The sequence below is a fragment of the Passer domesticus genome, chromosome Z, assembly GCF_036417665.1.
Source record: "Passer domesticus isolate bPasDom1 chromosome Z, bPasDom1.hap1, whole genome shotgun sequence".
NCBI lineage: Eukaryota > Metazoa > Chordata > Aves > Passeriformes > Passeridae > Passer > Passer domesticus.
Genome location: NC_087512.1, coordinates 33,896,455 through 33,923,593, shown reverse-complemented (window position 1 = coordinate 33,923,593; position 27,139 = coordinate 33,896,455). Strand labels below are relative to the sequence as shown.

Below are 27,139 nucleotides of genomic sequence, written 5' to 3'. Positions count from 1 at the left end.
CTAAATAGTCAAATTAGACTACTACAGAATTCTTTTCTTCATCCACAGACATGCACACTACCACTATTCATGGTATTCTCTATCTAAGAGCTGCGTTCCAGGACATAAATGATAATTTCCTGTTGAATGATAATGTTATTTCCACTCCACAAAAAGGCCTTCCACTGAACAACTTTTAATCAGTATGATTAACATGGATCCTAAAGGCCACAACAGATAAGCAAAAGTAAAGCATTATAAAAACAAAGGCCTTAAACTGTAAATTTTAGAAAACTGTGATAAACTGGTGAAGTACTTCAGAATCTCTTCTTGTCTTATTATCCCTAGTATTGATTGAAATTTCTCCACCTTGAAACTGTTGATGAGGACAAATCTATTGAGTCTCATTAAATCCAGCATAGGAATGAAGTCCCCAGAGCATTTGGGACCACTAAAGCAGATGCTACACATTTTAGAAAAATATTCTCTATCCTTGAGAATATGAACTACAGCTGCAATATGAAATAGACATCAATTTATTTCCATAAAAGCTCTAATGTAAAGGAGTTATTGTAAAACACAGCATTTTAAAATTTGTACTTGGAGAAAAAGGGTATTTGAAGTCAACCCAACTTGATAAAACAGGTTACAGATCTTTACATGCTGCTCACTACAGCTAGACTTGAAAATTTGTGGTCGTCAATAAATTTTCACATAATTCAAAGCAAATTTAATATCTCAGATTTATCAGAAATACGTTTTCTTTTTTCAGTCTCCTGTTTCATACTACACATCAACATCAGCACAAAAACCTGTTTTTCTCAATGGCACCCTGTTAACATGAACTTTGAATATGTGACCCAACCATACTGCTTGAGCTACAGCACATAGTGCCTATCTGACCACTAACAGAGAGGTCATTGATCTTGCTGTAAGGGACAATATATCATTGGATGTACATGCTGATAGGCTCAATGCCATTTGAAGAAGTAGGAAAATATTCCTTTGTGACTTTATTTATGGAACAGCTGACACATCCTTATCTAGCTGTTGCAGACTGCATATTAATAATGCAGGGAAGACAAACAGAACACAGATTTGTCTGCAATTGTTTGTGCCTCCCTCATTGAAGAAAAGAAATAGACATTTATATTATTTCTATAGATTATGAGTTTTTCAAAAGCCTGCTGTGACTTCAGTAGGACTGCATATTTGAAAAATCCACATTGCTTGACACAATTACAATTGGTTGTTTCATACAGCTCTGATCAGAAATACAGAATAGGGTTGCCACAATAAATTAATTCCTTTCCCCTTCCAAAGTTCTCTTAACTCAACTTGCCACAAACATTAGCTCTATTCCGCTGTGACTCAGGAGCGTCACTTACTCCTTTTTTCACTGTTTTTCTCTCATTTTTCCATATTTTTTTTGGGTTTGATATTTTACAAAAAGACAATTTAGCAGTTCCATAAAAATAATTTTTTAGCAGGTATGAGTTGGCTTTTGCTAGTTTAAGAGAGCATACTGCTCCATGTTAAAAAATATTGAATTCAACATCTCCAGAAAATTTTAGAGTCTTTTGTAAACTGGGACTATTTGGCAGCTATCAAAATTTAGGGCTTACCTTCTAAACCACAATACTCTTGTTATAAGATAGGCAGAAGTTTTAAGTCCTGCCTAGACTGACTAAGAACTGTGAACCAGCCTGCTGAAACAATCCTAAACACTGAACCAAGCCGAGATTAAAAGTGGCTTGACCCTATAGTTATATTAATATAAGTATCAATTTTACATATTACTTAAGCAACTATTTTTCACAGGACAGGTCAAACTCTTTCCCATACTGAAGAAATACTGGCAAAATCTCCACTGTGCAAGGTAAAGCTACCATTATAAAAAGTTTTTTCATGCTTTAGAACAGTGTCATGAAAATCCAGTTTTATTTTCTTTCATATTGTACTGCTGTAGAACTTTTCTGGAGGAATATGGTTTTATATTCACCAGTGAAGACACGTCTTCCCTTTTCTTTTTTTTTTTTGAGTGACTCAAATGATTCATTTAACACCTTCAGAAGCACTGACTAGAGAATGGGAAATAAACTAGCAACTCCTGACACCTCCATTCTCTTTTTTTTTTATCCTAGAATTTACTCTGTCTGGCCCTAGACAGATAAATTCCTCCTGCCTTGGACATGATCTGAACAACTTTGACAGAAGGTATACCTGTAGCTTGACTGAGCTACCACTGCAATGCAGAAATTATTTAACATCATCATTGTATCATCACTGTATCATCACTACAGACAAATAAACTGCTTAGTTTTCTAGGGTGTTTGGGGTTTTTTTCCACTCTTTTTTATATGAAACAGCTCTTTATGCTGGCATTTCACACAATTTCAAATTACCTTAGCAAACCACATCACATAGTACAGTGTGAAGTAGACAAGAACGTGCTGGGCACTACAAGCTATGAACACTAAACAAACACATCTTTGGAAACCCAGTACTGATTCTGGTTTGACCCAGATCTAGCTCCACAATTTTATTACAATCTGTACACTCTTAAGTAAGATGACAAAGGGAAGAAAGAATTTTTGAGAAAAAGCACTGGCAATATACAACTTCAGAATGCAGTTCCAAGATAGTAGAAGGCATGTGAAAGTTGTTTATACAAATTCTTCCTTGCCTTCTTCCTTCTTAATTTTTCTAAAAAGGAAGCAAACATGTTTCTTATATTTCTTAGAGACTGAAAAACATATCATAAGTTCATAAACCTGAAAGAAGTTCTGAGTAGCGAGTGTTTGACAGATCATGAGTGAAGATTTTCCCTGACATTCACCAATAATATAAAACTCTTCTGCAAATACATGTATTGTTCCAACTTTGTGAACTAGTTAATCATTTCAAAATATATTATAGCAACAATTTTTCCAGTTAATTTTTATACAGCAAGTTTTTATGTCTCAGACCACTAATATTCTTTGTGATTCACACAAATACTTTAGTGAAAAGAATATTGTCCCCTGAACTATGAAAATCAATTTGGAGAATTTAGTAATTGAAAGCTCCAGTCCTACAGAAGAGGAAGAAGAAAAACATAATTAACACCAAATCAGATAAAGAAACTCATATGCTTGGCAATTCAATCCTACTTTTCTTCACATGCAATGAAATCTTAATTTTTCAAGGCTGATCAATTCAATGTATGCAAGGGGCCATGTATGCTGGTACACAATCAGGCCAAAAAACTCAGACACTCAATTTTATTTTGGCAATAACAGAGAATAATAGAGGTCTAAAAAATGCAACACTACAAAGAGCTTTGATTACTCTGTGCATTGATATTGTACAGAGGGATATGAAAATGAACTCTATGAGCATAAAGCAGAATAACATACTTTTTGATATGTTGTTTTAGCTGTGTGAGCATATTCTTGGGCTTGCAGTACTTCTTGTGTATCAGCACTGAGAGCCTCTAGCTGCTTTATCAGCTCAGCCTGCTGTGTTCTATCCTCAGTGTTTTGTCTGTAAAGATTCTGTAGCTCCTCTAACTCCTTCCTGTGCAAAACAAGCAATAAATAGAAATTAAGAAAAAGAACAATGACCTCTGTTAAAAAATTGTATGCAAATAATTCTGTTGTAGATAATGAGCTTCCTATCTTCATTTATTTTTCTGTCAATTACCTTACAAACACTACAAGGTAGATACAAAATACTTACTATACACTTTTGAGAAATATCTAAAAAACAGTTAACTTTCAAAATGGAATGCCTTTCTATTTTCCTGTAATGCTTTAGCTGCTCTAAAATAAATCAATTTTCACTACTTCATCTTTTTCTAATCAACATTCAGTTAACTTTAGCAGCAAGTGTCAAAATGTAAAATACACAGAACACATCAATTGTAAATAAATTGTCAGGTTTTTTAACCTAGAACAATCAGAAAAAGATAAAACTTTTTCCTGAACTTGCAGAGTATGTGTGAAGCAACCTTTTTTTCTGACTTGCATCTACTTCCTAGACACATGAATATGTTTGCTGATAAATTACTTTTTGTCTGCAGGTAAGGCATACTGCAACAACCATAAACAAAGTAAGCAAAACCTTTGGTGCACATCATATAACATAATAAAAGACCTATAAAGACAATAAGAGGAATGGTGTTGTAATGCAACCGTAGGATAGATCTAGTATAATCAGCTTTCTAAATAATTTCACTGTACTACTGATGGATTTTCTAAATTAAGATCAAAGCACAGTAACACTTACTGTGTTTACTATAAACAATGATTAATACTTTGAATATTTTCTGCAGCACATATTGAAAGTACAGATTACTCTATTAATCCCTGCTTATGTATTTTCTACTTATTTCCCTTTTAATTCACAAGCACATTTCAAACTAGTATTACGCAGAGATACCAAAATATATATTTACCACCCCAACTAATTTTTCTCCTTACTTCCTCAAAGAACTGTCTTTTTATCCTGTAACACAATTGTAATATTTCTGTGACTGGAATTATCATGAACAGGTGTTATCATTGCATTTTTTCTAATGCTTCTGGAGATATCCAGGTAAAGATTAATGTATAAAAGGTAAGCAGCAATAACAACTTCACTGTTTTCTTCCAGGGAAAACAGAACAACAAATAAACAATTTTAAGGGAAGTTCACAAAGGTTTTTCTTAAAACCCGTGCACTAATTAGAGTTTGTGACTGAATGATTATTCAATACAGATACATCTGAATAATTATATAAGAATTTAAACTACATGTGCAGTACAACAGTCAGTTTTCTTTTGTAAAAAAGTACCATTTTAGAAAGCCTCTTAAGAGAGCAACAAAGGATAACACTTAGGACACACTAACCATGCTTACTAGGACTCAACACTAAGTCCTGCTGCTCTGAATGAATTGTAAAGCAGTTCCCCAAAGTTAACAAAGGTAGACGTACACTAAAGACTCCTCATGTAGGGAAGTGCAACTGCAGTACGTATTGCATATGTACTGATTTAATTCTGTTCAGAAGAATAGCAGCAGAACTACAGACAAGTGATACACTAGTGCTTTCTGACAGCTCTAGAACAGGCTTCCAAACAAGCTCTTGTTTAATTTCCCTGACTGCATGTATATAATAGAAAATACCACATCTTTTCACTGCAGTTGAAACACAGATTATATTAATTTTGCACAGGTTCTCCAATCAAATCTTCATTTTTTTGTGGAAGGGAAAAACATGGGATAATGTTGAATCCTCAAGACCAGACTGCTATATTGCCACTTTTTAATTTGTATGCAAACATCAATGCAGTTATCTGTGTCTGTCACCCGAGAATGCAGTATTATGTGTTCTCTAATGGTCTGCCCACAAAGTGTATTAAGGTCAATGGGAATCTTTTTTGTTGACTTTATCAAACTTCCAGTTATATTCTTAAGGGGAGGCAGTGGGAGGGGGAAACTAAATCTTGCAATGACACAAGAACCACAGCACAGTCAGAACACATGAACATGTTTGTTTATGTTAAATTCAAAGCTTTTCAGTATAAGGAAATTCAGCCACAGTTCCATTACATTTTAGAAATCAAACTTTATTTATTCATACTTGGACTTTAACTTGCTTTTGTCTTTAGTGAATGAGACCCTATTTTTACATTGTAAATCAATGGGGGAGCCTTTTTTTCACTTTTACAGACCAATATTGAACTTATGCTAACTTTTGCCAGGCACTATTCAGTACCAATGTGCAATACAAACAAATACACATAAACAAGTGCTTTGATAACAGATGAGCCAAATCAATTAGGGGAGTTTTAAATTAGGAAAAGAAGGGATCAAAGATGCCAATGAAATGGCAACTGAGGAAGCTGTGGCCTGAACTGCCAGGCAAAAGCAAACAGGTAGATACGGATGGAAAAGATCTTGTGATGAGCAGCAGAATGTTCAGGGAGGATGTTCACTTTATGCACATAACATAACTTTATGCACATAACATAACAGATTGCGGACAGTATGAGGGAGATTCATAAGAGTCTTCCTGCTGAGGGGAGAAATGGGTGATAATGTCTTCACAAACAACTCATTCGGAAAGAACTAGTGAAGTTCTGGAGAAATGGGTGTGGGGGTTTTCATGAATATCAAGCAACTCTAGTTTGTTGCAGAACCAAGTGCATGCTGAACTTCAGAGAAAAATGTGCAGCCTTACTAGACTTACGAATATTAACTTCTCCAGCCAGGGTGGGCATAAAGTTTATTTTCACTGCCACGCAATGCAAAACGGAGGTGAAGGGGATACATCTTACAGGGGGAATGTAGTAGGTGATTCAGGAAGGCTGTATCTTCCTAGAACCTCAGCCAATGCGGAAAGGAGGAGGGGAGCAACATGTAGTCAGGGGTTTAGGATAAAGGAGGCTGTGTCTTCCAAAAACCCAAGACTCCTCGTCTTCTTTGCAGAATCTGGCCTTTTACAGTGTGATTTTCCAAACACTGGGAAATTAGCTCAACTGGGTGCCTATCTGAAGCTGTTGTTCAAATGGACACAGCACATCTTCATGGAAGACAACAGGAGGAATGACCTGCTGGACTCACTAGGATAACAGAGACAAGGTGGGACAACTCACATGACTGAAGCACTTACATGCATGGATACAGATTCTTTAGGAAGGCCTATGTTTAAAAAGAAGGTTTTGGGAAGGTAGAGCAGTCAGCTACATCTTGGTCCTTGAGAAGGTGATGGACCATGTAGTGGAGAAGATGATCACTGGGAGTCATAGGGGGAAGTAAGTATTTACAGACCCATAGAATATTCCGAGTTGAAAAGGGACCACAATGATCATCAAGTACAACTTCTAAGTAAATGGCTCATGCAGGAACTGAACCCACAACCTTGATGTTATTAGCACCATGCTCTAGCCAGCTGGCCTGGCAGCTTTCTCTGAGGGAATTCCTATCTTAGTGAATAAGGGGTGAGCACCGGATGTTCTTTTTGACTGCAGTAAGACTCTTGACATAGTGTCCCAGAAAATGCAATAGACACGACTGATGAGGTAGAGGTTAGATAAATGGACAGTAAAGTCCCCTTGAACTGGCAGAACTACTGGGTTTGAAGAGTTGTAATCAATGACAAAAAATCCAGCTCAAGGCTGAGCACTAAAGGAGTAGCCTAGGGGCTAAATTAGGGCCACCACTTTCCCACATCTTCATTAATGACCCAGACAATGAGACAGAATGCAACACCACAACTATGCTGATGCCACAAAACAGGGGGATTGCACAACACATGTTTGGCTGTCATTGAGAGGGACCTTTATGACCAGACAAAAGGCTGGACAGGAACCTCCTGAATTTCAACAAAGACAAGTGCAAATTACTGCGCCTGGGGGATAAAAATCCTGTGTAAAAGCAGTCTGGGAACAGACAAGATGGAAAGCACCTTATCAGAAAATGCCATGGGAATCCTGGTGGACACCTGTACGGTCATCAGATAGCAATGTGGCCTTGTGCCAAATGCCAATGACATTCTGAGCTTTGGAGAGGATACTGCTGCCAGCAGGGCAAGGGAGGGGATACTTCCCCCTTAGTCAGAAGTTTTAAGGCACATCTTGGTGCTGTGTCTGGTTCTGGGCTCCCCAGTACAAGAGAAACATGGAGATGGCTGGAGAGAGCCAATGAAGGGCAACAAGATTATTTAAGTATTGCAGCATCTGCTGCATAGAGAGCAGCATAGAATACCTGGAGAGGCTAGGAAAGCTGGGTCTGCTCAGCCTGGAGAAGGGAAAGTTCAGTGACAACTGAACTATTAACATCTATAAATACCTGATGGCAATCTAGAAGGAAGATGCAGATGGACTCTTGTAAGTGGTGCTCAGTGACAGGAAAAGAGGTGATAAGCACCAATTAAAAACAGATGAAATTCCTAAGCTAAACATAATAAAAATATTTTTATTCATTGAAAGAGGCCAAACAGTGGAAGAGCCTTCTCAGAAAGGCTGCAGAGTCTCCATTCTTGGACATACTCAAATTGGACACTGTACTGGGCAGCATGCTGTAGCTGATACTGCTGGAGCAGAGGGCTGGATCTACTGGAGAAGCGTACTACACCATCTCCAGAAGTGTCTGCCAGTTTCAGCCACTAAGGGATCTCTGTGACTCTGTTACTAATTTGCTTGTCCTGTGCTTAGAGTATTCAAAATCAACCTCAAAATATTTATTAACATGCTTACTCTAAGCAGCAAACAATAAACACTCTACCAGACAGACACCTTTATCCTGTCACTGCAGCAGGATAAGGATGTCAAGTCCTCAGAAAAATTATTGTCTTGGGTGAGCATGTAACAGAAGAAACAACCAAAAATTACTAATTGAATCTAACAAGTATAATGAGTGGCATTTAACATATACGAGCCAATATACACACACACACATATATATGATATACAGGCATCTATACATACATACAGATATATAAAAATAAATACATCTACATATAAAATATGTAAATTATATGTAAACATGTACATACATATACATGTATAAACATAAGCACATGGTAATAAAATGTTCCAACATACCTTACACTTTAAAGAAACAATGTTAATAAAAAAGTTGCCATGAGCAACAGTAATTGAAAAAAAAACACTGTCCGCGAAGACCCAAACTGCAACACTTAAGTCTATTTTTTTCCATCACCCCAAACTTCCTGTGCAATAACACACCATGATACACTGAGAGCTTTTTCAATTTTTTAAGAGAAAATTTAGCAGATAGTACTGAGAAATAAAAAAACCCACCTCTCTGTCTCTAACCTCATATCTTAAAATGAATACAATAGGAAATGAAGAAATTTACAGAAAGTGACCTGAAATTTACAGAAAGTGACTTCAAGCAACAAGAAAGATCAAACTTTTTTTCATAGCACATCCTTTCTCACATCAAAATAGAAGAGCATTACTAAATTATTTCAGTCCCTGAATTAAGATTGTTGGTACAGTAATCTTAGTAGACTTTGCATTCAGTTGGATGCTACATGAAGACACCACAAAACACACAGCAGCAAGACTCAAGCATTTGACACCTTATCCGAAGTCACTACTATTGCTTAGAGCAGCTTTGGTGCTCACAAACACTACCTTCTATCTCTAAAACATAAGATTAAATAAAACCTTTCCACCCTTGCAGGGCAAGGGGCCTTACATGCTCTGATCAAAGGTTTTAGAGTAACCTGTGGCTTTCCAGAGATGTAAATTAAATTAACAGCTATTGTCATTCCACAAGCTATGGAATGTGCTGTGCTACAAACAGAATTAAAAACATACACATCACTTCAGGTGATGCTCTTAGCCTTGTTTCGCAACCACAGTTCTGGTGAATATACTGGGATTTTGAACATCTCAGCTGTCCCTATTACCAAGGGAATACAACATCGTTTGGGGTAATTCGAGAAATCTCTAAATCCCACTACCTGCAGTTTAAAAATACAACAGAGTGACAAGTCCTACAAATTATGACTTCTCATGGAAATGCCATAAATACTACAAAATGTTTTGCAGCACACAGCAAAGAATAACCTGAAAAATCCAAGAGCAGCAAAACAAGACCAGAGTAAATATCTGACTGCCTCATAATTTACAGCACACAAGTTAATAGTAACTGCTTTGAAGGGGTGGTGGGTAGGGTGGGGGCACACATGGTGGGAGAATAAAAATAGAAATATTATTACAGAAAAAAAATGTTGGAAAATCATTAGGGAGAGAGTTGGACTAGATAAGAATCAAAGGAATTAAGTCATGGCCCACATTTCCACTAAAAACATTGGGGCAAGAAATGAAAATTCATTTTAGAATAGATTTTGCTATATTTGCAAACAGTTTAATATTTCCTGGATACTTGTGACAGCAAGGCTCAAGCCTCAGTGAATCAATCAAACCTATCCAGTTTGATGTTCAGTGCTCCACCAGAGCTGTGTCAGACCACCAAGTTCTAGACCCTGGTACTCAGCACAATTTTAAAGCAAAAATGACCAAGCTCGATAACATGGAAAGGTTACCATGGACTCCAGAGATACAGAAAATCTGTACTGAATTAAAACATCAAAAATATAATAAGAAAATGCATGTCACACATAATTCAGAAGTTTGAAATGAAACCCAGCCAGGTGAAGAGTGCTTTGCAAAAACTAAGCCAAAAAAAGAACGGTAATGGCTTCTTAAAGACATTCACTATACAGGATGTGTCCTGTAAATACTGTTCAGTCACTGGTCCTAGAAAATTTATCTTCCACACCTCAAAAGTATGTAGCAGACTTTTCCTGGCATATGGCAGTATTTTCAAAACCACCTTGTTTTTCTGTAGAACCAGAGTTGCACTGGAGTATTCCTTCAAAGTTTGATCTCTGCTAATTTCCTGAAGAAAACAATTCTCTTGTTGTCTACAGACACATCTACTGTTAAACTAAACAAATCTCTTGCCAACAAACTGACAGATATGCACAACATGGGAAGTGGTGAATGCACAAAAACCAGAGCACTAGCCCAGGATGTACATATGCCCTTGAAGACTTCCTTCTGCAATTGAACTTACCACATAGTGTAAAAATTTCGGACAGTATTACCAAGTCATCAGCAGAAGGTGAGTTTTTCTGAATCTGCCTATGCTGTATCTGAAAAAAATACACCAAATGAAGGAAGCCAGTTGCCTTTCTTTCTTCTTCTAGAGCTTGTTTCTAATAATTTCCATTGTGTTCCTGCTGTGTTTTCACAGAATGAGAGGGTGGGGAAAGTAGGAAGGCAGTAAACAGTGAGACAGGGCACTGGGGAGAACAGAGAACATTTGCAAGCCAGACTGTCTTTTTCAGCTCTGAAGCTTGAAATTGATGATGGGAAAGTGAAGATACTAAGGAGGATGGGGTATTTTCCACACTATTTGTGGAATTTTCTGCCAGCACCAAATGACAGCCAAGCATTCAATGTGACACTTTCATTAAGACTAAATTTTAGATGGATTAAAAAAAAAACCCAACAGCATTATCATAAATAGGAAAAATTAAGTGCTTTAATCATTAAGTCAAAACAGTTGCAAGATTTTGGTCTAGGAAGATGGGAAGATGGAAAGACTACATTTTCTCCTCGGATTTTTTCCTTTAACTGAGGAGTTACTTTAATTTAAATAGGACTTTGTCTTCCTTTTACAAAGACTTGCTTAATTTTGACGCATTTTTAAAATGAGAAATAACAGAAAAGTAATTTTCTCTACATACTGACATCTCAGAAGATAAGGAGAAATTTCAGTATTATACTGTGAAAGTACAGAATATTTGCAATTCTTAGTAAGTATTGCAAACTACTAAAATTGTGAATTTTACATAATATAAGCTTAAGCCTTCTTTCTTCATAACAGAAATTTCAACAATAAATTTGTAGCTGAAGTTCATTGAGAAAGATTAGCAGACAACAAATTATGATACTGATCAAACACAGAGATACAGACATGTGAAACATAACTCACATAGTAGTGATATCCAAAAATATTACTACTTATTGCATTACCACTAAGCATCTAGGAAGGAAAACATTACAGCACACAAAATCCCCCATATGACTGATTTACCAAATAGTTTCCCATAAATCTAGAGCATTGGTTATATGGAAAAACATAGAAGAAGACTTCACTTTAAAATAGGTTTAGTCTTCATCTCTTTATTACCTCATGTTCAGATCTTATGTTCAAAAATGTCTTTATTTTATTTCCATGTTTTAATGAGGTGTTTGTGCTAAATTCTAAGAGGTTGTTCTGCAAAGAATATCAAAGAATTCATTTTGAGAAATTTGAAGTTCAAAGTTTTGGCCAAGTCAGACTGTAATATCTGAAGCTGAAACCAGCAAGCAGCAACTTTGCAAACTTGATTACCTGACTCTAAAATGCTTTCTTTGCTGTCCCCAGTCCTCACACATATATATTTTTCTGAGAATAATTTCAGGAGATAAATTCTATTAGTCCATTGCTGAATTTCACAAATTCCATTGACTGTCTCTTTCAATACAATCTCCCAATAAGCTTACACATGTTTATTGACTTTTTAAAACCCAATTGGTATTATTTCTTTTAAACATGAAAATAATTTTTTTTGTAAAGGCATCATCTTTCTTGTAGAGATTTCAACATGACAAGAGTTCAAGATGACAATTTAGTTCAGATGCATAAAAAAAAATATTTCTTGGTTTTTGTTTTTTTGAAAAAAAATACTTAGAAATTGACTCCCTACAGAATATTTGTGCTTGGAAAGTAAAGAGTATCCATACCAATGATTTCTACTCCCTAACTGCAGCTCACCATTTAAAGAATATTGAAGGGAATATTATCAATCTAACATAGCAATGAAACAGTGTTTATGCCCCTGAAAATAAGAAGTAAAACATTGCCAATTTCCTGACAATTGACATAGAGTTACCAATTATCTTCTGACATTACCTTAATTCTGGGGAATTCAGTAGTCTTTTCAATTCATATAATACATTCTGTCCTTTAGTTCTTTTCCAAGACACAAATAATGCAGCACTAATCTTACAGGTTCAGTGTAAAGAAATAGTGTGTGAGAACTAAGATTAAACTGAAATCACTGCACTTTAAACCTTTAGCACAGGCCTACGTAGACTTTTGCTGACTTGTCAGATTTTACTCTAAGTAAAAAGTTACACTTAGGCTTAAAGCTTTTTCAGGTTTAGGGTGTTTAGCCTCTCTAATTAATGTTCATGTCACTAATCATATTGTTACTTAGTTACTTTCAGTCGAGACTGGTAGTTCTCTGACACAATGCAAATTACAGAAGTATAATTTCTTAAATCTGTCATTACTGAAAAACAGGTAAGATATACAAGAGTCAAAATGTATCAGAAGATACATCAAAATGTATCTACATAAACTGGCAGACTTCCAAAAGCCTTGTATCTTGTGAACAGAATTGTAAAACACACTGTTGCACAAAAGTATCTTCAATGCATGTAAGGCTTTCTAACTGGAACAATAGCCTTTTTGAGAGGATTCAGACTAAAAGTTATTATGAAATACTTACTCAGCTCCGACCACATCACAATCCTTTTGGAAACGTTCTTCCTGTTTCACATCTACCTGAGATGACAAGTTACTGCATATACAGTGCAAACTTTTTATTTGTTCTCTTGTCTCTGCTAAATCAGTTTCCAAATTCTGCAAAGAAAGCAACTGAAATGCATTAAGAAGAAATAATTAAAATCTGCTATGCAAGTTATCTATGTATACAGATATATGGATGTGCCCATACATACATGCATACATTTACTGAAGTCTAAGCAAATACATACAGGTAGGTATATGTGCATGTACGAAAAATGTGAAATACCAGGAAAAAAGGTGTATTTCAAACTTTACGTGGCCACCTTTTCTTTAAGAAGTTTTCCTTAACTCAGTTGCTGGATGTGGGAGGAACCTGAATCAAACCTTTACAAAACAGTAATTCCCTATTTAACAACTAAACTGATTAAACCTTGTTTTCTATGTAGAAGTTCCTTAAAAAAAACAGCTATGCATTCATTGTTTTAACCTCTCACAAAAATTCACAATATCATGTATACGAACAAAGAATTATAGCTACAGATTAATTTTTGAGACTGCTTGTTAAATCTGTTCTTATTTTGCACTATTTAGCGCAAGGAATAATTTCTTCAGGAAAAGAAACAGCATACCAGAAAATTTCTGAAAGTGCTCACTGAAAACAATGCAAACAAGCAAGGGTCTGCCTTTTACCATAATCCCTACAGCAGAAGTTAGTCAGCAAACTGCAAAGGTCTATCTAGGAAACACAGCAGCAAGGCAGCTTACTCAAACAAGACTTCAATGTCTACACAAAACCTTGCTGGAGTTCCCTAAGAAGAGCACATCAGTCCTTACCAAGCTTTGTATGACTTTTCTCCCCAGAGTTTTTTTGATGCAAGAATGGAAATATAAATATTACAGCAATATCAAGAACAGAATTTCAGATGGTGACAACAGCCTTAGACCTGCTTTGGTATTTTGCTACTCACAGATGCAATCACTTGTTCTCAGTAAGGCAAATATTTCATGATTCATTAATAATTTAAAATAAAAGTCTCCTCTTAGAATATCCTAATCTACTGCCAAAAGTATATTAGTTTTCCATTTACATACAGACTTAAAGAAATAAGAAAATGCACACTTTTCCCTTTCAGCAATGATGTCTCAAATACTGAGGTTATCTAAATATTTCTATAACTGAAAAGTGAATAATTAAATTCTAAATAAATTAAATTCCTTAAAATTGGATAAAAATGTCTTATAGGTATTTAGATGTATCAGAATTTTACTACAATCAAAGTCCTAGAAATTGTATAAAAACGATCATGTTAATAACAGTAACATTGATGTACGGAAATAGCAAAATTCACAAGTGAATGACGTAGGAAATAAATTTGTTTCTTGACATATATCAGGCTACATACCAGGTGTACCCATTCAATCCCAAAGGCTAGGTAGAAACACTTAATTTTTCCTTGAACAATGAAAAAAATTCAAAATTATAGGCATTCATTCCTAATGTGTTCACTGTCACCACATAAATTGTTTTAAGTGTAATAAGGTATTTATAACTTGCAGACACGTAACTGCAGGTTTTCTCCTCAGTATTTTTTTCCTCTGCAGCCAAAGGTATTGAATATGTGAACAAAAATTGTAATAGTTCATATATTCTGTGAATAAGTTCTATTTGCCCATTTCTAATACCATGGTTTTCCATGGAAGAGATGAAAAAAATCTAACATTACCAATGCTTTAAGTTCCCATCATCCATTGCAGAGTACAATACAAAGAATATGTAACACATTATTTTGCCACATATAAAACTTCAGAAGTTATCCAATGACAGATTTTAAAATTAGGAAAAAAGTATGTTTGAATACTTCATTTGTGACATATTTAACTCCAGCTTTTGGTTTCAAGTAAGAAATTAATCAGCTCAACCTTCTGAATGTATTTTGGAAACTCAAAGTTTTTGGAAGAATTACTGAAAGCGTAAAACATGAAAAAATGGCAAGAAAAAACTTGTTATACAAATACCTTAGATACTGAAATAAGTTCAGCTGAATACTGAAATGTAAAATAGAATCATAGAATGGTTTGGGTTAGGAAGGATCTCAAAGGTCATCTACTTCTAACTTCCCTGCTATGGGCAGGGAGCTCTCCCTACTAGGTCAGGCTGCTCAAGGCCTTATCCAACCTGAATTTGAACACTGCAAGGATCTGCCCACTCCGTGGGCAACCTGTTCCAGTGTCTCCTCATCCTCATAGTAAAGAATTTCTTCCTAATCTCTAACCTAAATTTCCCCTCTTTCAATTTGTAACCACACCTCCTTGTCCTATTACCTCAGTTCCTGACAAAGCGTCCCACTCTGGTTTCCCTGTAGGCCCTGGTCAGATCCTGGAAGGTTGCTATGAGGTCTCCACGCAACTTTCTCTTCCTGGACAGCCACAACTTGCTCAACTTGTCTTTGTAGGGAAGGTTGTCCAGTTGCCTCATAGCCCTCCTACAGACTTGGTCTAGGGATATCATGGGAATACCTCATGTTGGGAGCACCAGAAATACACAGGGCACTCCTGGTGGGGTCTCACAAGGGCACAGTAGAGGGAGAAAAATCACCTCCTTTAACCTGCTGACACATCTCTTCCAATGCAGCCCATTACACAGATTTCTGGGCAGCAAATGCACATGGCAGGCTCATGTTGAGTTTTTAATCAACAACATATTTTTGACCATGAAATAACCTATAATATTTTACACTCAATTTCTGAGTATCTGCATTTTTAAGATCATATAGAATTTAACACATTCCCTTCTTGTTAATACAGTAGCCAAAAACATTAATTGTGTAAACATGCTATGTAAATTTGTGAAAATTTACCTAGCACAAATACTCCTAATCTGGGTTTTTAAATTACAGTTCATTTCAATGGAGTGTTTAAGATTCAAGCTTTTAAAGCCTATTAAAAAAAATGCTACTTGAAACAGTTAGTCAAAAACATCGAATAATTCAGTTATACAAGAGCAAAAATGCATATTTATAAAGGACACAGTGCAAGACAGCAAGAAAAGGTCAATTTAAAAGAATTTCAGACATGAAAAGCATAAGAAAACCAAGGCATGAGGAAGTACAGTTATGCCCATTATGGAGTCACTATGAATTAACACCACCGTTTTGTTATTTGTACCTTCAAACACTTTGAAAGTCGCTTTCAAAGACAGTAGCTTTGTTTTCATGTTTTTTCCTATTATATATTATGACAGAAGTGAGAGTAATTTTTCAAGGTCCCATCTCAATAAAACTCTCATTTTTCAGTGAAAATAAAAACCCAGGATCCTCTTGAGAGAGATGGCTGTTTCTTTGGAAGTTCCAACCTTCAGACTTCAGAAACTTCAAAAAGTACTGTGCTAACTAGGAATTAACAAAAACAACCAACCAACCCACCAGTAAGCAATTCCACTATCTTTTACTTCACCTCTACTTAAAATCTGCCAGCCTGACATTTTTTCATCTACAGACAAAGCCTTCTGTGAATTGAGTTTGGGGGAAAATATATTCATCTTGATACTAAACAATAATTTAGGTAATATCTCCACCTAAAGAACAACCAAATAACTCAAATAACTAATTTTTAAATGGGAGACAGCTAGCTGACTGACGACTTTTTCATTTGTTCACTTTCAAGACATATAGAAAGCTCATACATAAGCTCTGGGAATCACAAAAGAAGCACAAAAAGTTCTCAAGAACTACTTTAGGCAGAAAACAAAGACTTTGTAACTTTCTGTACACTATACATTATTTATATGAAGGTACATACAGAAAAGAAAAACAATAAAACAGAGCCTTTTAGCCACCTTATCAGGTATCCTCCTATTAACCTGTCTCACACTGATTTCAGCTAACATGACAAAACGTGAAAGAAATGTTCTTTAAAAGGACAAACTACCCATAGCAGCTTTTCCTTTCTCTCAATTCGAAGAAGTTGAATTTTATACCTGGTTATCACAGATTACAACAACAATCAGTCTTTAAAAGTGAGAAGTGTTACTTTTCTTGAATAAAAATGGTTTAAAGACTGAAAAGGAAAAAAGAAAAAAGAAAAGGCTAACACTTCACTTTTACAGGTGACCACTTTTCCTAAGAAGCAATGTGATTTAGATCACATATTTCTAATATCTAATACACATTTTAGAAGCAATGTTGGGCTAGCATATTTTGATAAGGATTCTTTTTATTCTTTCAGAGGGAGAAGACTAACATGGATAACATCTGTATACAACGCATCTTTAAGACTGTTAAATGTCATGTCTATTACTGAAAAATATGTACAAAAAGATGCCGATTCAACTCCCAAAATGAAGGGTGAGAAGCAGCCAACACTCTCAGCACCCCTGGATGCAGTTAATTTCAGGCAGTCCCAATGGATGTGTACCAATCAAGTTCTCTCAGATATCTTCCAACACATCCACTCTCAGTGCTTCATACTGCAGTCTGTCTCTTGGTACGAACTTTTGGGGACACCTTGGAGAAGACTGAGGCAAAGACAATATTAAGTACTCTGCTGTATCTATTAACTTTTGTAATTAATTCATCATTCAATTTCAGAAGCAGGTCCCCTTTTTCCTTGTTCACTGATAAAGCAGTTCCAAGAAATTCTGGTTGTATCAGTCATTATTTGCAACTCTCAACTGCACATACGTTAACACCACCCTTCAGTGTCTAGACAATGTTTCTGAACTCCCCCTCTACAGCTTTCACTGTTTCCACTTCCTGAATACTGTTTTCCATCTGCAGCCAGCACTAGTGGTGAGATCTGTTTAGCCAAGTTGATCTGTTGAGACAACCACTTTTTCTCCAAAGTGGACCATACTTGGGCTTGGAGAAAGCTGTCTTTAAAGAAGTTATAGTTTTTCTTGAGCTCTTTACCCTTCAAAACTGCTTCTCACACGATTCCACCTACCAGTTCCCTGAACATCTGAAGACTCTGCTTCTTAACTCCAGGGCTGTACAGCACAACTTTCCTTCCATCACTTACTCAAGGTCTTGACAACTTCATAGTCATTATAGCCAAGACTGAAAATGATTATTATCTTAACAAGTTCTTCCTAGTTTGTAAACAGCAAATCCAACTCTGTGACATCCCTGGCTGTCTCAGGCAACACCCATCCCCAGAAGTACTCTCTTTCACACTCTGGACAACAACCTAACATGCCTTTAAACACCCCTTTGAAATACCAACACCACTAATTCCCATCCCTACAATCACCCACCTCTTACATTCATCAGCATGCCTCATCAACCAGGAAGAGACAGAGAAGTTATTCTGACTGTGCTAATTGAAAGGACAGGTAACAGATTTTTCAACAACTTGTCCAATATTATAAGCACTACATTTGACAACTTAAAAATTATTTTTCAGTTTGGCACTTAAAAATTTTTCTCTCCCAATAATCAACAAGTCATTTCTTGCCCTAGGAACTCTATAATCCTTTCATCACAGCCAGTCAGAAGAAGTCAATCTGCAAGAACTTTACTTCCCATGTTAAGAGATCTGAATTAAGCTCTTTCGAAAGAGTTTCTATCACCACAACAACCCAAAAATTGCTAGCATGGGAAAAAAAGGGCATTTCTGGGTGAGGTATTAATTAGATAGTTATTGCAATGAATGTACTTTGATAATGCAAAAGAACACAGCATTGCAAGAATACATTCATCATGCAAACAAAAAGAATCCACCACCTAAATGTGTATATAAGCAGCTGTTGAACTAAGATTAGCCGTGTTTGTGGCTCATTTCTTGGAGGAATTTAAAAAACACTAGCCAATTTCCATGAAGAAACGAGAAAAAGTATGGTTTATATAAAAAAGAAAAGACTCTGTACCACGTATTCGGTTATTTTCTTTTTTGCTTTATCATAAACTATGAAAAAAAAACTTTTTAATATATTATAAGCAATAATAAGACCCCTCATAGAATAGAGACGTTTGGAGACTAGGGCGCAATTTATTTGGAACTACATGTTCTTCCAAAACAACAAAGATCAAGGCTACTGCAACAAGATTATAGGTAAGTAAATTACAAATCAAGAAAAAAATTGTGGTAACACTTTTTAATTTTTTATTATTTCACACACACATATATGTGTATATATATATATATATAAATATATATAATCTCAAAGTACAGCATCTTTTATTTTTTAATGATTACATTTTAAGATGAGTATTTGAAGTCAGATTCCTGCTTTGCAGCATCAATTTTTAAAAAGCTGTGGGTCTTAAGTGATAGAATGTAAATGAATGCAAGTCCCCACTGGTAGATTTGAATATATAACTTGCTATTTAAAGAAAATAACTTGTAGTGAAATGTCTGGAGAAGTTAATTTCAAATAACATCCAGGAGTCTGTTCCACTTCGTACCTTTATTCTGGTATCACTGCCAGATTTTTCTTTTTTCCATTGTGTCTCCTGCTTCCTCAGTTTCTCCAGGTCACTTAGCAGGTCAGCACAGCATATATTTAATCCCTTATTTTCCTCCTCCAGGTTTTTTATAACCAGTCTGTTTTGCTCTTCCTTCTTCTGTGCACACTCCTCAGTGTCCTGTAGAACAGTACCACAAGGGCCGATAAACAAAAAGTGAGAACTAATCAGCAAATATAAACTGTGCAGTTTTACCCTCACAGCAGCTTCTATATTTGATGGCCAAGGTCACCTGTGCACTTTTATTGGCCTCTTTCATGCAGGTGGAAGGGTCATATTTTTTAGCTGGATGACAGCTTTGATGAGTACACATTTGCAAAGAGCCCATTAATTGATCAAGCTGCCTTTGATGCTGTCCCCAGCTATTTTTGAGACCCACACAGACATATCCTCCCAGACCTCAGCTTTATCAATTAATAATGCCAGTCCCATCAGAATCTAATTACAAGAAGCCACATCTTCACACTTCTACTTTCTTTGCTCCATTTCCATCATTAACTATTTATCTGAAAGTTATAAAGCTTGGATTCTTGGCTTTAAAGCATCTTTCTCAGTTAGCATGTGAGAAAACAGTAAGGTATAGCAAGGCCTAAGGCAATTTTTTCTCCAAGCTTGTCACTTTCTGTGCCACAAAGGCTGACACTGCTTAAAGAACTACTTCAAAGATACAGTCTTATGAAACTATGTACAAGTCAATATACCTTAAGTTCTTGGCTTTTATCTTTAAATTTCCGGTTCAAGTAACCGAATTCATTCTTCAAACGGGTATTTTCCTCATCCACAGCATTTTTTCTCTGCATTAAGCTGTTTATCTCCTGCTGCTGTCCTGTGAGCCTCTATTAAACCCCCCCCCCAAAAAAAAAACCCAAAAAAAAACACCACCAAACCAAAAAAAGGAAACCTGTTCATAGACAAAAAATGCAAAAGACCATGCATGTTCTGTGTTTTAAGCCTATGAAATGTAATTATCTGACATATGCAGTTTTTATAGCATTATTTTAATTCCATTAGTACTTTAATCATACTCAAAACTGAATGACTATAAGATACAGTAATGCAAATGAGGAACCAAATATGCTGCTACTACTGAACAAAGAAGCCTATAAATGCAGAACTGAATGGAAATTACTCAGTGAAGCTTATGCAAAAACAGAAGTTTACAGAAGTTGTACCTGTGTTTATGGATTAAAACAAGTACATGCATTAGAATACTGTTTAGCTTGCACTTATAGCATAACAAAAAATCAAGCCAGAGCTGAATTCAAAATTCTGCAGAATTTTCAGAACTTGTCACAGTAAACAGAAATGACTATTGAGGGAGTCTACCAAAATGATTATGATAAAAAATACTTTTAAAGATAATTAAGTCTGGCTGAATTTGTAGCTCAAGGAAAATAACACAACATTGCTCATCACATCCTATGGGTTAGTTCACCCACATACAGAAAAATCTCACTGCAATAAGGGAAGAACTTCAAGTTTCTGCAATGATTTCATTCGATTCTCATGACACTTGCATTAAACACCCTCACTCTTCAATGCCTATTAGAACCCTGTGTTTTTCTCCAGGAGTCTGCTTTAATTCCACATTCTGTTTTGTCCCATCTCTTTATAAATCAAAAGGGCTTTAATCTATAATATTTTCCTAGCAGTGACACCATAACTGTGGTACAAAACTGATAAAACTTTCATGTCAGTACTGAAGTATAACTGCTTTGCTTTTAATACACAACCTAAAATGAAGTATGTACGGAAACATAAAAAATCGTCAACAAGACAATAATCCTCTAGATTATTCTACAATACATCTGATGATGTGAGAGTTTTCAGTGTCTAAAGCTTACATCTGGGTCATAAGTATGTCAGACATAAAAAAAAGAATGAAAACATGCTGAGCAAAACCAGGCAAAACAGTATATTTGAAGTTGCACTTTACCATTCAAAAGACAAAACATTTGTTCTTTGGATATATTATTACACTTAAAGTAATAAACTGTTGCTGGCAGAAATTATTTAGATGAATCTTTAAAAAAGTATGTATCCACATTACAATGGAAAGCATCAGTAATTTTGTCTGTTACCCTCCCACTCCACAGGTCCTCATGGAATTGGAGTAAGCAGCTCCTTCGAGTCTTCCTTCTAGCTCATTACTACTTGCTTAACATTTATCAAAACAAAAGTCTGTACTTGGAGACACCCTTAAAACATCATTAAAAATCTCACCTATCCGAAACAGACTCTTGGCTCTGAGCTAAAAATTCACACACATATTTTTTATAAAAGCTCCAGCTCTTTAAAGGCATCTAATTTCTGAGTACACAGGTACATCATACTAATACTGAGTTTCATTATACACTGGGCAGAAACTGGGAAGCATATGTGTATTTGTGAAGTGAAATCAGAGCTATTTGGGTTCTGTCTTAAATGGGATGCTTTCCAGCAATTTGGAGAATTAATAAAGACAGAATGGTACAAAAGTGCAACTAGCTATTTCAAATGTTTTTTCTGTATTACTGAAATTAAGTTTTCAACTGAAATAAACTACTTACTGTGAATACTCACTAAAGTCAGACAGGTTATCCTCAATCAGACTTGCACACTAACTACGTATGTCTACAACTGAACTGTAACTTAACACTTTAAACCAATCAAAAAGCAAATATACCACATCAATTATTAAGCAGAAAACTCACCTGAGTAGTCTACAAAGTCACCTACTGCAGCACTAGTGAAACATTATCTAGGTGAGTTACACTTGCATGGAAAAAAAATCCTGTTATGTTTGAAAGCATTTTTCTGAGTTACCAATTTGCATCCTCTTATCTTTACCTCTAAATGAATTGAACTTTTACTCCTCTATCTGCTTATTTCACATGCTTATAAAGAAGGGAAAAAAACCAGAAGTATCAGGAGCCATGACTGGATAGAAATAAGAATCATATAAAGGAATTTCTAAGATATAGACAATAAAGTAAATTATCATCTGCCCTTTCCTATGCAGCTCTTTTTGTGCTTTGCTTCCTCAACCCATATATTACTTCATATAGCAGGAGAATAAAGAATGATTTCTTATTGCAGAGAACACAGTGTTCCTAAAAGATCACCCTATTCTTGTAGGCAAGTGAAACAGCAGGGGAAAACACCATACCTGATCAACACACAGCGCAATCTCCTACATGAGGTTATTTTGACAGATTTCACAAGGTAAAACACCCATCAGGAATTAATCTATTCCCATAGTATCTACTGATATTGGTCTAGATACTACAGAGACAGTCTGACACTACACAAGAACAATCTCAACTTACACTTTGAGTTGACTCAGTCATATTTATTTGAATACAACAGGGTAAAAGCAATGTTTGACAGTTTGGTGGTCAAGAACCATAAAAAAACATGTAACATCATGTAACTAAGGCATCTAAACAACACTTCAACAAACTTTCAAGAAAGAAAACTATTCTAAAGTGAATTTGCTCCAGTGAAAACCAAAAGAAACTGATTTTACCCTTCTTTGATTCTGGGAAGTATCAAAGAGTATCCCCTGTATACTGCTGGATCCCAGAGTGCTCCAGGCAACAGTACATAGAAAGAAACACTGTGACCCTGGGAGCAGACCTTTTGATGTCTCAGAGGACTGTCATTCCCAAATTCATTTTCATCCTTTCCCATGGCATCTCTTTACTTACAGCACAATACACATTTTTTTCCCCCTTCCATAATACATTGTTTACTGGCAAATACTATTTCTTTTTTATATATCTTCATAGTAATCTAAATAGGAAGCAAAATCACATACCAAGTCAAACTGAAAAAATCTGCTATGAAAACAACAGATTAAAACCAAAAGGTGACAATAGCTCTTTCTTGTCTTAGCACTGAACACATCAATCTTTTCATGTCACTAGGATGTTAAAATTATCTGTCCATATTTCATGTGAATAAACACAACCTTGTTTATACCCATGGTGAATTTAGACAGTACAGTACTGTATGGAGACAGCGAAAGTGGCAACAAAAGCAACTTCTTAATGCTAGGAGTCTGATTCCCAAAAAAAAAAAAAGTGAATTAGGCTACAACTACTAGAAGTTATGTACTGTTTAATATTACAGATATCATCATTAAAATTCCAGTCTTTAGTGAAATATTTAAATAAAATAAATAAAAAGCATGTGAAAAGAACTACATAACAAAAGCTGTACATGTTATTATTGCTGTGTTTTCCAAATTTTTATAAAAAAAGTTGGAAAAACCAATCCCTAATTTGAAATCAATCAGACTGCACTACTAAATCAGTATTGCACAGCTGCCTCTATACAGGCTTGTGAAATGTAAGCAAGAGTGGGTTTTATTTCATGTGAAGAAATTAACTCAAACTGGAGTAAAAATAATCTAAGAGAAACACAAAACTGACACATCCTTCAATGTTGCTGCTAATATAGAAATGCAACAACACACTGGGTGCTGAAGCACTTAATGAAAAAATACAAATCTATGCACCACAATATAGAAGGAGTCCATCTATGAATGCAAAAAAGGGGCATGCATTTGATTTCTACTATCAAAAAGGATAACGGAAACAAATAAATATTGAATTTTGTGCTTTCTTCATCACATTCTTTATCAGAAAGATACACTTTCACTGTACAGTAGTCCACTTCCAATATACCGCATGGAAAAAAGTTAAAATTAACATAAATTGATGAAAAATTGAAGTACTGAAAATACTGACATTATTTGAGGCAATCTTGATATCTTCTACAGAAACAAAATTAATTTAGTAATTAAATTATTTTATTAAAAATTAAATGTGGAAATATAATTTATTTTCAAGTTCTTCTTCTCAGAATTGCTACTTCAACATTTTGTGACATATTTTCTCCCTTTCATCATCTCTTTTCCTTCACCAGGTAGTTGAGGTTGACTTATCACACTTTCAACTTCTCCTCTCCATCCAACTCCTGTTTTCATTTCTAGCAGGAATTTAACAATAAGTACACACCACTAAAAATGCTCCAGTAACATTTTATACCTTCCCTTGATTAAGCTTTCTTAAATTTTTCTCTATATTTTTTCAACTTTATTAATCCTTGTGGTTCTTGAACATCTATATGCATGTTTAACAAAAAGCACTGCTAGTTATATTTTCATACAGTCCCCCAAAATAAAGAAAAAAAGGAAAAAAACACCTAACAAAAGCAATTCACTTACTTTCATCTCATGACTTCTAGATTAGATAGATCTAGATCTAATCTATATTAGATTCTTAAATTATTTTCAGACACAGGATAAATAGAAGTACAAGGCAAATAATTCACAAAAAGGTGAGTGTCACCAGCTGCATTCTGCAGTCTGCACAGTGTCCTTTTGGAGTCTGACAACAGCTAGTTATGATACAATATATGAGTCATTTTTAAATCCATACCTCTCTAAAAGTAAAACACCAACAGTGCTACCTGATTCTACTGTACATAAGATTCTAAAGCGTATCCGTATTTGCAGCTAAATATTCAACTTAGAACTTGACTCTCAACAAGAATGAAAAAAGCCAATGAAAAATAGCAACAGACATATACTACATTTAAATGTAACACATGTAACAGTATTTTGAGTGCATATCCCATTTTTCACTCTTATTACTTTTCATTCCTAACCTTCTGCAAGAACAATCTTAAACAAACTAAAAAAGCAACCACAAATAGACAGTAATTGAAGTGTGGGAGTTCAGTTGATTTTCATACCACCAAAGTTTGTTCTTCCCTGACCAATCCCATGCTATCCAGGATTCCCTGAGATAAACCAATCTGAAAAAATGGTTTCTGAGAAAAAGAAGTATTAACCTGCAAGCAGGTATCTATAAATCCATTCCCAAAATGAATGACAAATTCTGAATGCCTATTTCTATCAATATTAGACATGAAATACAACATGGTAACTTAGAGGAATACAAGGAAAAACATTCTTATAAACTGTCAATTAAAATGTGTTTTCATACCATATATGTGCTAATGGAAAAGGACAGGTCTGTTTTGCAGTAGAAAAGAAAATCAAGATTCTTTAAAACATTTTTAAGAGGATCAAGTAAAGTGGTTCTACAGAGAAGCAAACCAGAAATATGAGCAGCTGAATTCATCCTGCAGGTGGTTAATACATATTCTTACTTACTTACTTCTTTACTATTAGGCAGCGTTGCTCCTGAATTCTCACCTGACCCATAGATTATGGAAGGGTAAAACAGCATAATCTATTATAAACACCTATGTTCCCTACTGCCATCTTTGTACTTCTCTGGTGTGATTAATTTGGTATCTCAGCAAAGTTTGCTATCTTAATTGAAACACCTGAGAGAATTTTTCAGTACCTGAACATGTGGTGGAAATAAACTGTGGCTGTATGCAACTCTAGCATCACGCTTTCACTAGCAGCAACGGAACCATCTCTTACCAGCAACCTACTGAGTAGGTCACAGCACTGAGAAAACTATTTTTTTGATGTGCACCACCTCCTTTTCACTCATGCTGGTCCTTAGCACTCCACTGCAGTACGCTCCTTCTCTCATTCACTAAAACAAAGCTTAACTAATATTTTCCTCAATATCTTATGACCCTTTGTACCCCTTTCGCTCAGTTCCTTCTTTTGCACAGGTATAATGCAAGCAAGCACTGCCAGCAGCTGCATTTTTTGCACCAACAAGGAAGTCAAACACCGTTTCTGGCACATGTGGTTTTCCACAATAGGTTTTCTGTCTCTGAAACACGGAACACAGAAGCTCCTTGCCCTGAGAAGGGGAAATATTTAGAGGCATTTTTTTGCAAAAACACACCTCTAATTTGTAAATGAGACAGCATTTTGTCAAAATAGAAAACCTGTAGCTCCATAATAAATTCAGCATCAATACCAAGCAGTATAGCAGGTATTGCAGAAATGTGTCTGCTACACTTTGAAATGGACTGTCAATTTTACTCTGCTGAACTCTCCGAAAAACTGCAAATACTGACAATATAATCTAACAGTCTTGCCACAGCTAGTGATTCTCTGCACCAGGACAGATCAGATTTTCTATACAAGCCATAACACAGTGCTGTACAGCAACACTGCCTAAAAAAAGTAGTCTCTGCCTCTTTCCTCTCTCCTTAGCAGCTCTACTTTGAAACAGCAGCAGCACAACCTTCTAGGTCAGAAAACAGAAAATCCAAATTATCTTTCTATCCTCTATTCTCTCTACTAATTTCAAATCAAAACCAATATCCTGCTAAGTGAGCTTTTCTCTTATCTTCATTGAAGTGCACGATATTGATGGAACCAGGCTTAATTTTTTTTTCTATGTTTTCCTCTCCAGCATATACAAGGTCCTCAAAGGAGTTATACAAGGCTTATACAAGGTCCTCAAAGTGAGTTAGTTTTGTGGAAGAACGCACGACGACCTGAGATCTGCAGGAATTGATCCCTACCAGCATCATTCCCTGACATAGCAGTACTTCATTACACTCCTTTACATCAATGCCGCCAGATCAGGTGTAGTAAAGAAAGAACAGCTGTTGCTATGATCACCTCTTCTGACAAGCTCCTTCCAAAGTGTTGTTAGCAGATTCACAAGGCCAGAATCTAATCT

At 35.6% G+C, this 27,139-nt stretch overlaps 1 protein-coding gene across 1 annotated transcript in view; it reads right to left on the bottom strand.

Moving 5' to 3' along the window:
• CNTLN (centlein) overlaps positions 1–27,139 on the bottom strand; it is a 180,140-nt gene that overhangs the window by 117,800 nt on the left and 35,201 nt on the right. Inside the window, exons 5-8 of the mRNA XM_064405240.1 lie at positions 20,228–20,362; positions 19,467–19,646; positions 13,046–13,179; positions 3,378–3,537 (exon numbers count right to left, since the gene is read on the bottom strand). Coding sequence (XP_064261310.1) covers positions 3,378–3,537; positions 13,046–13,179; positions 19,467–19,646; positions 20,228–20,362 — 609 coding nt within the window. The remainder of the gene's footprint in view (positions 1–3,377; positions 3,538–13,045; positions 13,180–19,466; positions 19,647–20,227; positions 20,363–27,139) is intronic.